The sequence below is a fragment of the Manihot esculenta genome, chromosome 16 (assembly GCF_001659605.2).
Source record: "Manihot esculenta cultivar AM560-2 chromosome 16, M.esculenta_v8, whole genome shotgun sequence".
Lineage (NCBI taxonomy): Eukaryota > Viridiplantae > Streptophyta > Magnoliopsida > Malpighiales > Euphorbiaceae > Manihot > Manihot esculenta.
In genome coordinates, this window is record NC_035176.2 from 9045539 (window position 1) to 9061686 (window position 16148).

The 16148-nt window shown below is 35.6% G+C and overlaps 1 protein-coding gene across 1 annotated transcript; it reads left to right on the plus strand.

Annotated features, from left to right (window-relative positions):
* Positions 1-292: 292 nt before the first annotated feature.
* On the plus strand, positions 293-2572 carry LOC122722057 (myb family transcription factor IPN2). The gene is made up of 6 exons (XM_043951672.1): positions 293-642; positions 837-913; positions 1065-1122; positions 1301-1367; positions 1547-1589; positions 1675-2572. Exons 1-6 carry the CDS (start codon positions 474-476, stop codon positions 2338-2340), a joined length of 1080 nt encoding a protein of 359 aa, XP_043807607.1. The 5' UTR covers positions 293-473; the 3' UTR covers positions 2341-2572.
* Positions 2573-16148: the final 13576 nt, after the last annotated feature.

Genomic DNA, 16148 nt, shown 5'->3' on the forward strand with positions numbered 1-16148 from the left:
ACAGATTTAATTTAGTAATAAGTGTCTCTGTATAAATTTTTGAAGTTTCAGATTCTATTTTTCAACTCTAATTTTTATTTAAAAAAAAAGAAATAAGGTGATATGTATATATCGGCCGGTGAGAATTTCCTTAACATACTGTCAAGAAAAAAGAGAGAATCTTTTGGCAAAGGAATGGCTAGCTACATATTAGAATATGTGCTCTTTATTTTAGTTAAAAAAAATTATTATTATTATTATTATTATTTTAATTTTTACTATTATATGTTTTCTTTTGGGCAAGGGTTAGCTTGTTTCCTTTGCTTTCTAGTTTCTAGTAGAGATATATCAAAGCTTAAAAAAGCCAAATCTTCTGGCCTTCTTCCCTCTTCTTCAAAAACGCACCCTATTCTTCCCTATTTGCATCGCATTTGTTCTTGAATCTCTTTGTATTCTCAGAGTTTCTTAGAGAGAGAGAGAAAGAAAGAAGGAGAATGTTCCATACCAAGAAACCCTCAACTATGAATTCTCATGATAGACCCATGTGTGTTCAAGGTGACTCTGGTCTTGTCCTCACAACTGACCCTAAACCTCGTCTTCGTTGGACTGTTGAACTCCACGAACGCTTTGTCGATGCTGTTACTCAACTTGGAGGACCTGACAGTACTGAGTTTTCCTTATAATACTCCTTTCTCTTTAATTCAATTCTGTATATGATCTGTTTAGAATTCACTTGTTTAATTCTTGTGTTGATTCCTTTCTTCTTCTTTTTTATTTTTGGTTGATTGATTGAGCTTCAACTTTGGTTGGAACTTCTCTTATTAAGTAGTCTATATATGTTTTATCAAAATTTGCAGAAGCTACTCCAAAGACCATTATGAGAGTTATGGGTGTGAAGGGTCTCACCCTTTACCACCTCAAAAGCCATCTTCAGGTTTGAATAACAACATCATTTCTCGCTTCTTTTGCTTTTGAAACCATGCTTTTGTAACGTGTTTTTTTTTTTCCTATCATAGGTTTGGCTTGATTTCGTTCTTCTTCCTTCCTTTTCTTTTCTTTTAATAATTGTTCTTTTTCTTGATTAGAAATTCAGACTTGGAAAGCAACCTCACAAGGAATTTAACGATCACTCAATCAAGGACGGTAAGAGAAGTGTTTTTTTTTTTACATAATCTTTTTTTCCTTTTGATTTCTTTTGTGCGTGAGCCATCACGCGCGTGCATGTGCACACTCTTCTTTTCATTTTCCATTGTTTGTTGTTCTCTAATTCTTGCAATAGAAACTAGCCAGATTATCTGATCGATTTTTGTTTTCATGGCAGCTCCAGCGTTAGATCTCCATAGAAATGCAGGATCTTCTTCTGTCATGATGAGCCGAAGTATGAATGAGTAAGTATTACGTAGAAAAATTTTCTTTTAGACCAAACAAGTCATTTAAAGCCATTTAATTTCCTATTTTTTTTATCTAAACAATAAATAAAATTGATATAAGAGGACCTAAGTTGAATTTTTTCATTCTTGTTTGTGGATTATATAACCAGTAACTCACAATTGATTGATGCAATTAGGATGCAAATGGAGGTGCAGAGAAGATTGCATGAACAATTAGAGGTAAGCAAAAATCTTTTTTTCAACGATTATATATATATATATATATTAAAATTTTAACTGGGTTTGGTTAAATTTATGGCTTCAGGTGCAAAGACATCTTCAATTAAGGATTGAAGCTCATGGAAAATACATGCAAAATATGTTGGAGAAAGCTTATCAAACACTTGCAAGTGAAAATATGGCCTCAGGGAGCTACAAAGGCATTGGAAATCAAGGAGTTCCAGATATGGGTGGTGGAATGAAAGATTTTGGTGCTATAAATTTCCCACAATTTCAAGACCTCAACATTTATGGAGGTGACCAACTTGATCTTCACCAACACAACATGGAAAGGCCATCATCACTTGAAGGGTTCATGCCAAACAGTGATAATATTTGCTTGGGAAAGAAGAGGTCTAGCCCTTACGGCGGCAGTGGCAAAAGCCCTTTAATCTGGCCTGATGATCTTCGTTTGCAAGATCTGGGATCAGCACCAACCTGTCTTGGACCTCAAGATGATCATCTTTTCAAAGGTGATCATCATCAAATTCAGATTTCTCCATCATCAATGGATAGAGGAACTGATTTAGATTCCATATCCGATATTTATGAAACAAAGCCGCCAGTGATTCAAAGTGATTCAATGAGTGATAAGAATGCAAAACTAGAAAGACCATCGCCGAGAAGAGCACCACTTCCCGCAGATAGGATGAGCCCGATGATGAATGCTACTGGTGCTATGCAACAAGAGAGAAACCCAAATTTTGGGTGATGAAACTGATCTATTTTGATCCCTTAGATGTAAGTCATGACTTGATGACGATATTGTTATGCTCAAGTATATGAGGTCTAGGGTTTTTTTCTTTTTTTTTGTCATCAAAAAGTTGACAATTTATTACACTAGGTCTTCTACACGACCTGGTATGATCATATAATGCAATAACGCCTGACAAAAACTATCCAGCTAAAATTGCATTAATTAACTAATACGTACTTTTTAGTTATTATGGTTTTTGTTAATTTCTTCTTGATTTATACGTGTGTTCTCATGCTTCTCATATTGTTCATGGTTTGTGCTGATATTTATCTTTTGCACAGAATCCTCTTGGCAGACAATTTTTTATTATCATCTTCATTTCCTGCTTTTTTACCATTTTGAATTTCTGCTTGTGTTTGTTGTCGTAAGCAATCTTTATCTCTTAGTCTTGTTTAAATATATGATTTTTTACTCTAGGAATCAAATTGATTTTTTTTTCTAACAAATTCCTGTTTGAAATAGAATGATTCAATAAAATTTTCATTTCAAAAGATGTTGGAATTTGTTCATAATTTTACAAAAATCCATTAAAAAATAAATCCTATCAAACGAAGGATTAATGTGAGAGAGATAAAAGAAAAAATAAATTCTCATATATTCTTAATTTCAGATAGGTAGAGTGGCATTATTAAGGAGGTGTTACCTATTTCTCATTGAGCATTGGAGAAAATAACCAAGATGTATTTTCATGCAGGAAACTGATGATAGAGGGAGACTATTCTGTGCACAACACATTACAAAATCCATATTTACGAACAAAAACTCTCTGGTCCTAAGTACTTGAATGCTAGAAGAACAAATCTGAAACCTCTTATACAACCAAAACACCAATAAGACCAAAAAAATAAAAATCAAGAAACCACAATAACTACAAAGAACCCAAGAGCAAAGATAATACCCAAAAACATCCATGCCAGTTATCCTTCCTCATGGTTTCTTACCTTTGCCTGAACATCAGCTGTCCAAATATTTAAAATGTTAAAATTACTATGCAATGTTCTACTGATGTAATAATTAATTAAGATGTGTATTCTTGAGTTCATACATCAATCAAAAACATAAATTTAGTTAACCCAATTTCTTAAATAGAATATTTTCAATTTCATATAAGAAGAAAGTAATGATAAGAAAAAAAAGAGAGACAATATTAGACACAAGAAAACAGCAATGTGAAGTTCCTTGCAGGCCTTAGTCAATGTGGGTCTTGTTACTAATTCAGTTTCAGGACACTTTTCTAACGGTTGCTTTTGAGTTAGTTGCTCTAAGTTAGTTATTAAGTTTGTTATTGTTATATCGCAGACAAAACCATTGGGAAATGAACATTTAAAAGAAATTTTAAAAATAAATCCATGAGATAAATAGAGAGTATGAAAAAAAAAAAAAAGAGCCCATAATCGCTATCACTTAAGGAAAATAAATTTTATGGTTTTGGATAGAAACAGTAGTGAAGTACTAGGAAAAATTGCATGGTTTCTTTGAATAACAGAGAGATTAATCCAAGTTACTTTCCATGAATGAAGAATAATTTTCCTACAAGAGAAGCCAATCCGACAAAGAGCATCTATCTATCTTTCATTCATGTTCCTTTTCTTCTTTACTGCTCTTTGCTCTTAGGGTATCAAAGGAAGAGGACAAGGTAACTAGGGCATACCCATCAGTTGAAATTCTCACATATGCATTGCCCTTTCACCACCAACAAGATTTTTATTTTGCTGTTTCTTTTTGGTTTTTTTGGGTATTTCTATTTTAATATCATTAACTCGATCAGAAAAATCTAGCTCAATTCTTTTAATGTATACTATAAAGTTGATGACCATAAATATTAAGGCATTATATGATATGGGTTCCAATAACTTTCTATACAGTCAGGGTTCGATTCGACTGATAGATCCAAGCAAAGATTTGCATTTGATATTTAAAATAAAAAAGAAAGGTGGTGGTGGTGGTGGTGCCACCACCTTTATTGGTTGCAGAGAAAAAAATTTGGTTACTGCAAGTTGTCAAGAAAGCTCCCTCTCTCTATACAGACACAAAGAGAAAGAAGAAAAAGCTAATAAAGACTAAAGCAAGAGATTGAAATGAAGAATACAACGCACTTCCATGAGTGCACATATCGAGGAAGCTTCTATCTTTATGTGCACAAAGGTAAGTGTCTATTGCTTTAAAAGCTGATGATGCATGGGGTTCTGTTATGTGATTAAAATTACATGCATAAGCATAATTTAAGAGCTAATCCACGTTCTTACAGGAAAATAAGATCATCGTCATCATCATCAGTTTGCAAATCTAATGTTTGGGACTTTGGATTCTGTACTTTGGTTGCTCTTTGCTTGATAGGGTTTGGGTTCTGTTTTATATACTCATTATCACTAAAGTACAGCCACCGAAGCTTCTTTTGTCTCTTTTTCTCTCTCTCATGCTTTGAGGCTACTAACAGAATTTGTCAGTTGGGCCTGATGGATTAAAACTTTGATTAAACCTCGTTTAATTTAAAGAATACTGTTCTTTAATTTTCTTTAGGATAATTTATAATGTATTCTTGAAAATCTTAACAAAACATACGAATTTTACTCTATTCGGTGGTTGTGCTCCGTTAGAAAAGTGGTTCTTGGTTAGTAGTAACGACCAGTCGATTTGGTTTAAAATTAAATTAAATTGAATTAATTAAAAATTAAAATTTTAATATTTATAAGAATTAAACCGAATCAATTTTAATCATAAACTGAATATAATAGAATCGAATCAATCTGATTCGATTTGATTCATTTCGATTTGATCGGTTTAAATTTTTAATAATTTTTTTATTTTTTACATTTTATTTTTAATATTTTAAAATTTAATTGAAATATTTTAACCATAATATGATCTAATATCTTTATATTATTGAAAATAATATATTATTATCACTAATCGGTTCGGTTTGATTTTTTTAATTTTTTTATTAAAACCGAATCGAATTGAAATAACTGGAAATTTTAAAATTTAAAATCTAACCGAATCAAAATGAATAAAAAATCAAACCAAAATTTTAAATTAATTCAGTTCAGTTGATTTTTTCAATTTGAACCGAATACTGCTCCCTCTATTCATTACTAAAAAAAACCGAAAGAGACTTTAAGCAAGCTATAGAATAAAACATAAATGCCAGCGTCCAATGGTACTTATAATGAGAAGAGACTCAAAAGATAGTTACCACATAATCAAATTCAACCAAGAGAGGACCAAACAATAGGCCAAGCTATCAAGAGGCTTAAGCTCAAGCTCTGACTTGTTTCATGTTAAAATTTTGGTTTCCTCTGTTCAAGAACGAGAGAGAGAGAAAACATTCTGGTTTTATTTCAAATGGAAAGAAAAAATGTCGTTGCATTTCATTTCTGGAAGCTTGTATCTTCCTTATAAGACAAAAGACCAGCTCGTGCACATCATGTGCAAGAGACCTAAAAAAACTGTCCTAAAACGACACTGTATAAACAACATACATAACCAAAGTGAAACTAACAGAAAACGATGTAGTTTTGACACCCCCTCCTCAAGTTGAAGCTGGTAAAGGCAAAAGGTTCAACTTGTGAGTGAGATTAACATGGCGACATGCTGGCAAGGCTTTTGTAAAGATGTCTGCCAACTGTTCTTCAGTAGGGAGATAATGAGGTAGTATGAACCCCTGTTGAAGCTGATCTCTGACGAGGTGACAGTCTATTTCGATGTGCTTGGTGCGTTCGTGAAACACTGGGTTCGCAGCTATATGCATGGCCGCCTTGCTGTCACAGTGTAGTGGGATTGGCAACGGGACAGTGACCTGCAAATCCTGCAAAATGTAGCTAATCCAGAGGAGCTCACATACTGTGTTAGCCATGGCACGATACTCAGCCTCAGCTGAGGATTTAGAAACAGTAGGTTGTTTCTTAGTCTTCCAAGAGACAAGGCAAGGTCCCAAATATATGCAATAACCAGAAAGTGATTTTCTGGAGTAAGTACAAGCAGCCCAATCAGAGTCACAATATGCATTTAGTGACATATCAGCACTTACAGGAAAATAAAGGCCTTGTTGTAAGGAACCTTTAAGATAACGAAGCACATGTAAAGCTGCCTCCCAATGAGGCTTTCGAGGCATGCTCATAAACTGGCTTAAGTGCTGGACAGCATAGCAAATATCAGGCCTTGTGAGATTAATGTAAAGCAATCTGCCAAGGAGCCTTCTATACATGTCAGGTGTATCAAAAGGCTCCCCTGTATCAGGAGATAAGTGTAAACCTTGAGGTAAAGGACAGGAGGCAGGCTTACAATTGAACATACCTGCATCCTTCAATACATCTGAAATGTATTTAGTTTGACTAATGAAGGTTGCTTGACTGGATCGAGCAATCTCTAGACCCAAAAAATATTTCATGGGCCCCAAGTCTTTAACAGTAAACTTCGAGTGTAAAGCAAGCTTGCACTCAGTTATAGCATCAATAGAGTTTCCAGTGAGAATGATATCATCAACATAAACAAGTAATATCAGAGTTATAGTATCAGTATGCTGTGTAAACAAGCAGTGATCATGAGGAGATTGCACAAAGCCTAAATTTTTGAGGAAGTTGGTGAATTCAATGTTTCATTGCCTAGAGGCCTGTTTAAGCCCATATAAGGACCTTTTAAGCAAGCAAACATCCCCAGGCTGGGCTTTGTGATATCCCTGTGGAGGTGTCATGTACACCTCCTCATCCAAATGTCCATGCAAAAAAGCATTATTTATGTCTAGTTGGAAAATAGGCCACTGTCTAAAAGTGGCAAGAGCAATGAAAATTCTCACAGTGGTAAGTTTGGCCACAGGAGAAAATCTGTCCTTGTAGTCCAGGCCCTCTATTTGGTTGTATCCTTTAGCAACCAGCCGAGCCTTATACCTTTCTACATCCCCATTTGGTTTAAACTTCACTTTATATATCCACTTACACCCTATTGCTTTCTTACCCTTAGGCAAGCTAGTAAGAACCCATGTGCTATTGTTTTCCAAGGCCTGAAGTTCCTGATTCATGGCCTCTACCCATTGTGCATCCTTGGATGCTTGAGCATAGGTACCAGGTTCAGTAACCTTGTTAACATTGCAAATATAAGACTTATGCATAGGATGGAAAGACATGGAGGATGTTTCTAAAGAGTTAACATAGTCTTTCATCCAAGCAGGGGCCTTTCTTGGCCTTTGCATCCTTCTAATGGAAGGGCAATTTTGAAGATCCTCATTGGTGTGACTGGGAGTAGAGGAATCTGGAGCTACTTTATCATCCTCAACCATAGGAAGAGGAATCACAGGTCTTTCTACCATATCAGTCCCTTGAAAAGGAAAGATATTTTCATGGAAAATTACATCCCTACTCACAAAGAAGGACTTGTCATTCATGCTATACAATTTATAGGCTTTGTGTGTGTTAGCATAACCTATCATAACAGCTTTAACAGCTCTTTCTTGGAATTTATCCTTTTGTGTTCCCACAGAAGTTGCATAGCATAGACAGCCAAATTTTCTCAAATGGGAATAGTTAGGTGATGTCCCATAGAGTCTCTCATAGGGAGTGGTCCAATCAAAGTGTTCCATGGGCATTCTATTTATTAGGTAAGTGGCAGTAAGAATGCATTCTGACCAAAACTCAATGGGAACATGTGATTGCATTTTCAAAGCTCTGGCAGTATCAAGAATATGTCTATGTTTCCTTTCCACAACCCCATTTTGTTGTGGGGTGTATGGGCAGGATCTTTGGTGTATTATCCCTTTGTTCATAAGCAAAGATTTATAATTCTGACTTAGAAACTCTTTCCCATTATCAGTTCTAATGACCTTAATGCCAGTATTAAATTGGTTCTCTACCATATGAATGAAGTGTCTAGTTATGCTAAAGGTTTGATCTTTCAAGTGCATCATGAAGGTCCAAACAGCTCTACTATAGTCATCTACAATGGTGAGAAAGTATTTAGCCCCAGTAATAGAGCTGGTCTTATATGGTCCCCATATATCGATGTGTATTAACTCAAAAGGTCTTGAAGTCAAGGTATGACTTCTGGGAAAGGGTAACCTTGCTTGCTTTGCTAGAGGACATACAGGACAACATTGCATAGACTCATTGCTCATATTCATCCCTTTAATATGTTTGAGCTTACTAACAGATGCATGTCCTAGTCTATCATGCATGTCATTCATTGTTACAAGACAGTTATGAGCTTGTTCATATTGCATTGAGCATTCTTTATTTAATTCCACTAGAGAAAAAGTACTATTTACAAAGCTGTAAAGATCAGCATTAAAATTCATGATCTCAAGTAAACAATGTCTGATGTCAGAATGAGAAAAGCTCATCTGGTTAAGTCTGAAAAGACCTCTCTGCTTCTTGCCTATGGCCACCACCTTCTTATTCAGTGGGTCCTGTATGAGGCAGTGATGATCACATATGATTATACAGTAGCCATATCTACTTATCAACTGACTAACAGAGATCAGATTATACTGAAAGTGAGGCACATATAAGACATCATCAAGAAACAATTTCCCAAAAAGATTGACCTTTCCAGATTGAGAAACTTGAGTGGTTCTTCCATCTGGGAAGCAAATAGACATGTGTTTGTGTGATGATTGTAGAGTGGTAAAGAGAGCACTATCTGAACACATGTGGTTTGTGGCTCCAGTGTCTAAGATCCAACTAACATTGTTGTGTATTTGTGCATTACAAGTCTTGTAGATAGTAGATTTACCTGCAAAGTCCATAAAGTGTGGTTCTGGACCATGAGAAGTGCTTGGGCCAAGAACTCCTTTCCCTTTTGCAAGTTGGGAGACTTCTTGTTTCAGGGAGCTCAGCATAGAAGACAATTCAAGAATTCTATTTGATGTATCCAGATATTTCAGAGGACTGTCCTCCTCTGGATTATTTCCATCAATAGCAGCCATAATTTTGGTGCTTCTAAAATTTTTGACTGGTTGTGTCCCAGCCTTGCTCTTACCCTTGAACCAATCCGGGTACCCAATCAACTTGAAACACCCTTCCCGGGTGTGACCATTCATGTTACAGAAGGTGCAATGTCCCTTCTTATTCTCAGACCTTCTTGGTCTATTCAGGTTTTCAGATTGAGTTTTGTTTAATAAGGCAAGGGATTCAGTGTTGTCATTCATGGCTCCTAAGATTTCCCTTTGAGACTCAAACTTTACTACCATAGAGTAAGCTTTGTTTACCGTTGGCAGAGGATCCATTCCTAGCACTTGGTCCCTTACAGACCCAAAGACTTCGTTTAGACCCATTAGGAATTGCATGAGCCTATTTCTGTTGGCTATGTCAGCCATAGCCTTAGATGCTCCACAGGTACAGGTTGGGAGCGTTTCTACTGACTCAAGTTCATCCCATAACCTCTTCAACTTAGTGAAGTAAACAGACACAGAAGCATTTTCCTGAGATATAAGAGAGATCTTTCTGTGCAACTCATAGATCATAGGTCCGTTGCACTCTCCAAATCTCTCACAAATCTCTGACCAGAGATCTCTGGCAGAGGCAGTGTATATGAAACCATCAACCAACTCCTTAGAGATGGAATTAAGAATCCAAGATGTGACCATGAAGTCACATCTTTTCCACTGTTCATAGCCCTCAGAATCTTTACTAGGTGCCGAAGTTGTGCCTTCGACAAAACCTAATTTCATCTTGGCACCCAGCGCTATTCTAATAGCCCTGCTCCAAGATCTGAAATTAGTACCTATGAGAGGAGCGGAGACCAGACTCATACCTGGATGATCGGAGGTTTGAAGACTCAGCAGATCTTCCATCCCGGCATTCGCGATCTGTGCTTTCTCGGGTGGTCTCGTCGCCTTCTGATCGTTACTACTGTTTCCTCGCTCCGCCATCGTCAGATCTTTCGAAAGAGCAGAGGATCGCCTTCAGGCGACCAGCAACGCGCCGGCGTGAGCTAGAGACCTAGCTCTGATACCATGTTCAAGAACGAGAGAGAGAGAGAAAACATTCTGGTTTTATTTCAAATGGAAAGAAAAAATGTCGTTGCATTTTATTTCTGGAAGCTTGTATCTTCCTTATAAGACAAAAGACCAGCTCGTGCACATCATGTGCAAGAGACCCAAAAAAACTGTCCTAAAACGACACTGTATAAACAACATACATAACCAAAGTGAAACTAACAGAAAACGATGTAGTTTTGACATCCTCTTTAATAATATTACTGTATCTTATACAAGCACGGGCGAAGACACGTTGGTGTATGTCCCTAAATATTTTTAAATTATTAGGGGTATTATGGTAATTTTACTTAACCCTAAATCAATTGGAGAAAAATTCATATATTATAAAATCATTTTGTCAGAAAATTTATTAACTTGTCTTAAATATTTATATTATTTAAAATTATAATATTATGTAATTTATGTAATTTTAAATGTAATATTATTTAACTCTTTTAATTAAAAATAAAATAAATACTAAGTAATTTAATTTTATAAAATATATAAACATTTTAATAGAATGATTTGAATACGAAGACAAACTAGTAAATTGTCTAAAAATTCAATTATTTGAAAGTAATTCTTTCATGGATGAAACCTCATCCCTAACGCACTTATGCATATGTCCGTCTCTTTCTCTATTTTTTTCAATAAAAAAAAAATTTAAATTTTAAGATTTTAACTTCAATTATTTTATTTAAATTTATTTTTTAAAATATTTATAAAATAAATTATTTAATCATAGTTTTAATTTATTTTCATACACAAATTTTATTATTAAAAAATAATAGTTATTTTTAATTATCTCTATTTATATGAATAAAATTATCTGTTATACTATTTAAATTTTTAAAAATAAATGTTAAATTTTTAGAAGAAAAGGTTATAAGTAATGTCTTGATTATTTAATGGATATTTAATTTTTTTTAAAAATAAACCTACAAAAAATGGATTTAATAGAAACAGTTTAAATTATTTATTTTTTAAAAGGTCTTTAAATAAAGATTAAAATCAAATAGTATTTCTAAGATAGTTTAGAGTATTAAAATTAAACAAAAATACAATTTTGTTACAATAGAACCAATAAAATTAATGCTTAATTAACGATGAATTTTAGAAAATGTGATTTTTTTTCCATTTTTCTTTCATAGTTGTCAATATCTTTTTTATACAAAAAAATTTCAATTATAAATACTAATGGATTTTGATGAGATTAGGTCAATGACATAGCTGAAATGATATTGTGCTGTGGTTGGCGAAAATCTGTAAGAAAGGAAACGTAAAGTGGCGGTGGGTGCTCATAGCAGCCACTCCGACGCTTAAGTCAATACCTTGAAGAATAGAGAGAACACAATAAATGATTCAAAGTTTTAGTAGTATTAAAGATAGCGTACATTTACCTATGTGATCATTTTTCTTTTATACTGTAACAAGATAGAGATAAATATAATGTTTCCTAAAATTCGGCAATGATGTGGCTGGCTGCTCGATAAGGGATATCGCCAGCTAATAGGTTGGTAATCACGCGATCACAAGCGAAATGGAAATGTGCCTGATAACAATAACTCTATGCCAAGACTCGGCCTATCAGAGGAAGGTGAGTCTTGATAGTAAACTGGGTGTTAAAGTGTCTAGATCTCCTTTTCCTCGAGCGGAATCGTGTTTTCCACTTGTTAGATCCTTGCCACATGGCCCCTGTTTTATGGTGACAACTCATAGCTTATTTTGGGTGGATGTTATATAACATCAGAGGTCCCCCGCTGGTATTTGACTCTTTAGGTTCGAAGGTGGCCGTTTGCCTTTCCAGTTTAGGACATGTGGCGTGATTTCGGTTGTGAGCATCATTTCGCTTACCTGTGGTCACCTTATCTTCTGAGCCGCATTCAAAATTTCGTCAGCTATTTCGCTGTATAATAACCCTTCTTCCTTCTTTTTGACTCACAACTGTTTTCATAGGAGAGAGGAATGGAGGTCCTTCTTCTTCTGTTCCTGAGGGTAACCAAATCTATGTGAAGGACATCATCATAGTCTTCGAAGAGCAACTAAAAGCGAATCATGAAGGTGCAAGCATATTACTTAGCTATAAGGATTGCAACCAGTCCGACTATAGCGGCTTTTCAGCGTTACGTCCCCTGGGGTAGGGGCTGATTTGTGCAAGATTGATTCAGAGAGTAAGGTCAAGAAGGTAGTTGGAGAGACAACTCTTTTCATGGCCTTTCAGACGGCTCCCTCCCGTAGGGTGGAATAGATTTTAAGGATTCTGATATAATAGAGACTTTATTCAAGTCCCTTTTTGACTCCTTGTAATATTTTGTAATGAAAATATATGTTTTGTATGCTTTTGTGTGTTTTTTTGTTGCCGCTATTTTTGCCGAACGAAAGGGACTAAAGCATATCTTCTTTAATGCCTGTTTAGTCATAAGATAATATTTAAAAAATTTACTGAAATATAAAATTAATACCTGGACTTGTAGCCAGGTGGACTGTCGTCCTTCCGTCGTAAAACACTTTAGGAGGATTTAATTAGTAAATTTTTAAAATTTAAAGTGCAATGGTAAATATTTTAAGGTTAGAGATTTTTTTAGTCATTTATAATATTAAAAAAATAATTTATATTATTATTATTATATATTTCTTAGTTTTATCAATCATTTAATCCAAAATTAATTCACATGAATTCATATTAATTATCATTATAGTTTAAAAAAGTGTATCATCAATGGTATATGTTAATTATATTTCATAATGTAAAATATAAAATTGATTTAAAATTATATATCGCATAATTTAATTTTGAGAATATAAAATAATAAGATAATCATTGATATTATTCATATTATAGTTATTCGAATATGAACATGCAAAATAGGAGAGAACACCGAGTGGATTGCTTTGGCAATCTCTCCGATACTTAAGTATATGTGATGAGTAAATTATGAATTGACGGTGGGAGAGGCTAACGTACCTAATTATAGAGGTTGTGAGCTTCTTATATAGTGTGTAAGATAGAGTTTGAATATGATTTGAAATCTTAGATAAAATAAGATACAGAATCCTAAACAAGATAGGATACGGAGTCCTAAATAAGATAGGATATAGAATCCTATCAGATAAGGATAATATTTTTGAATAATTGATGTGATTTGGGTTATTGAGACTTGGATTAAATATATTTTAATGTTGAACTACGTCAATAGTCTCCTCTATAGTGGTCGAATTTTTAGGTTCGATACTAAATTATTCCATTTGATGAACTTCTCGCCTTACAGAAATTTGGTGACAAATCACTTTGGTGATTGCCTTATGGAACTCTAGAAATGATTTGCTTTGATTTTTTTTTTTGATGAATTTTTTGCCTTATGTTTTAACCTTGGATGTAATACCCGGCTAGACCCTGGCATCGGAATTCCTGCTTTCCGGCGGAATTTCGGATATCGGAGCCCTCTAGAAGGGTAAAATCATGTTTTTATAAAATATTTTTACATGTTTTATGCTTTGAGTAATGAAAGAAATTGAGTTTTGAAAGAAAAGACCAAGGTTGGATAAGCCAGGTTCGGCCGCCGAACGTTGGTGACTTGCGGAAGCTCTTTTGGCCTCCGAAGGTGGTCTGGCCAGCCACCTATAAAAGGCCCCGTGTCCGAAAATGGATGAGTTTCCTCTCTCTATTTTCAGGCAAAGGTGAGATTTCGCCCTCCTTGGGTTGATTTCGAGTTTTTCCTTCAATCTCTTCAAGTTTTAACAAGTTTTAACTTGGTTTTGAAGATTTTTGAGCAAAGAACGAAGTTTTGAAGCTTGGAGACCCCGGAGCTCGATTTCTCCCCATCTCAAAGTTTGGATCGCCTCTCCTCTCGATTTTCAAGAGGTAAGAGTAGATCCTACCATTCTTTTATGTTTTTAGTAAGTTTTGTGGGGTTTGAAGGGTGTTGGATACATGTTTAGAGTAGATGAATAATGTTAGGGTTTATGTGCCCTTTATGCCTAAATGTATGCTATGTGAATGTTTGTTGGGGTATAGGCTAGTTTTAAGCCCCTATATGTTTGAAAATGTGTATATGCATGTTTTAGAATAGTTGGATGTGTGTTGAGAAGGTTTGGGGTGGCTGGATGCATGTTTGTGGCTTGGGTTCTGCCTTCTGGAGGACCCAGGTTCGGCTGCCGAAGCCATGTTCGACTGCCGAACCTGCCTGTGGAGGCAGTTTGGCCGCCTAAACTTGCCCCCAAAAGTTTGGACTTTCGGCTCTGGGGGGAAGTTTCGGCCGCCGAACCTGCCCCCGAAAGTGGGTGACTTTCGGCTCTGGATAGACTTTCGGCCGCTGAACCCTGCCCCTGAAAGTGCATGACTTTCGGCTTTGGAGGGACTTTCGGCCGCCGAACCTGCCGCCGAAAGTGCCCTGTCCAGCCTTCCTTTGTATGATTTCTATGAGTGTTTTATGATGTTTTAGGGGATTTTTGGGGAGATGTTTAGAGTCATGTTAGTGTATGTTTGGTCCCTCATCTGAGTCCACCTGTGTAGGATCGGACTCGAGGAACCGAGGAGCCCAGCAGTGAGATAGCTGCTTCAGAGTCTACTCGGAGTCAGCCTGAGGTGAGTAGAATGGATCTTTATGTTTCAAAGTAATTAAATTTTGAGCATATTCATGCATCACGAATGCCATGAGATATATTAGGTTGCTTGCATTAGAATTCATGAATATGTTGCATTGCATAAATTACTGTTGGTGTGGATGGATATTGGATGACCCACTAGCCCTCGATATGATATGCTATGATATGATATGGAAAGACCAGGTGTGGCCTACACTACGCCCCTGGCACTATGTAAGAGAAAGTCCGGGTGTGGCCTGCACTACGCCCCCGGCACGATTGGATATGTTATGATATGTTATGTGTAAGAGAAAGACCAGATGTGGCCTGCACTACGCCCCTGGCATGATTGGATTATGTAGAGGGTTATTGGTAACAAGTCCATCCGTGATGTGAATTATTTGTGATGTGATGCATTTCATGAAAGCATGTGTATAATATATTATTTTACTATTCTACTCACTGGGCTCTAATAGCTCACCCCTTTCCCTAACCCCCAGGTTTACAGGTTCGGGATAGACCAGGAATTCAGCAAGATTAAAAAATGTTGTATGTAATAGTTTAGTTGTGGACATGAAAGACAATGAAATGTATGTAGTGTAAGATATTATACAGTTTTGTATTGAGGTTTAGTATTGTGCTTGGCCCTAATGTAATGTTAATCCCCTTTTGTACATGATTGCTATGAAATGTTTTAATGTTAAGAAATGTTAAACCAAGCTTGATTTATGTAATGTTGACCCAACTAGAGCATTTGATGAGGGTTCTAGTGTGGGGTTTTTATATATTCAGTTTCAGTGCATGCACAGGTCGAGCTTGGTAGATGGAAAGTTTAAAGTTTTTATGTAAATGTATGATCATGTATGGGATTTATCAGGTATGACAGGTTGTATGTTAGGCTTACTACGGGTCCCGGCGACCTTATGTCAATCTGAATCCTAGCGCCGGTAGCGGTTCGATTTCGGGTCGTTACATTGGAGGTCATAGTTTTTTTTGCTACTTGTGTTTATGGTAATGATATTTTATGGGTGCATTTTAATCCAGATGAGAGGACTAAAGTTATCAATATGTAACTAAAATATAAATATTTCAATAGATGGACTTATATGGTTAAATAAATGTTACATGACTTTTATTGCCACCTTATTTTGATGGCTTGACATTAATGAGATTTGGTATTATGCTATCATCATGAGAAGCTGCATGGGCAACA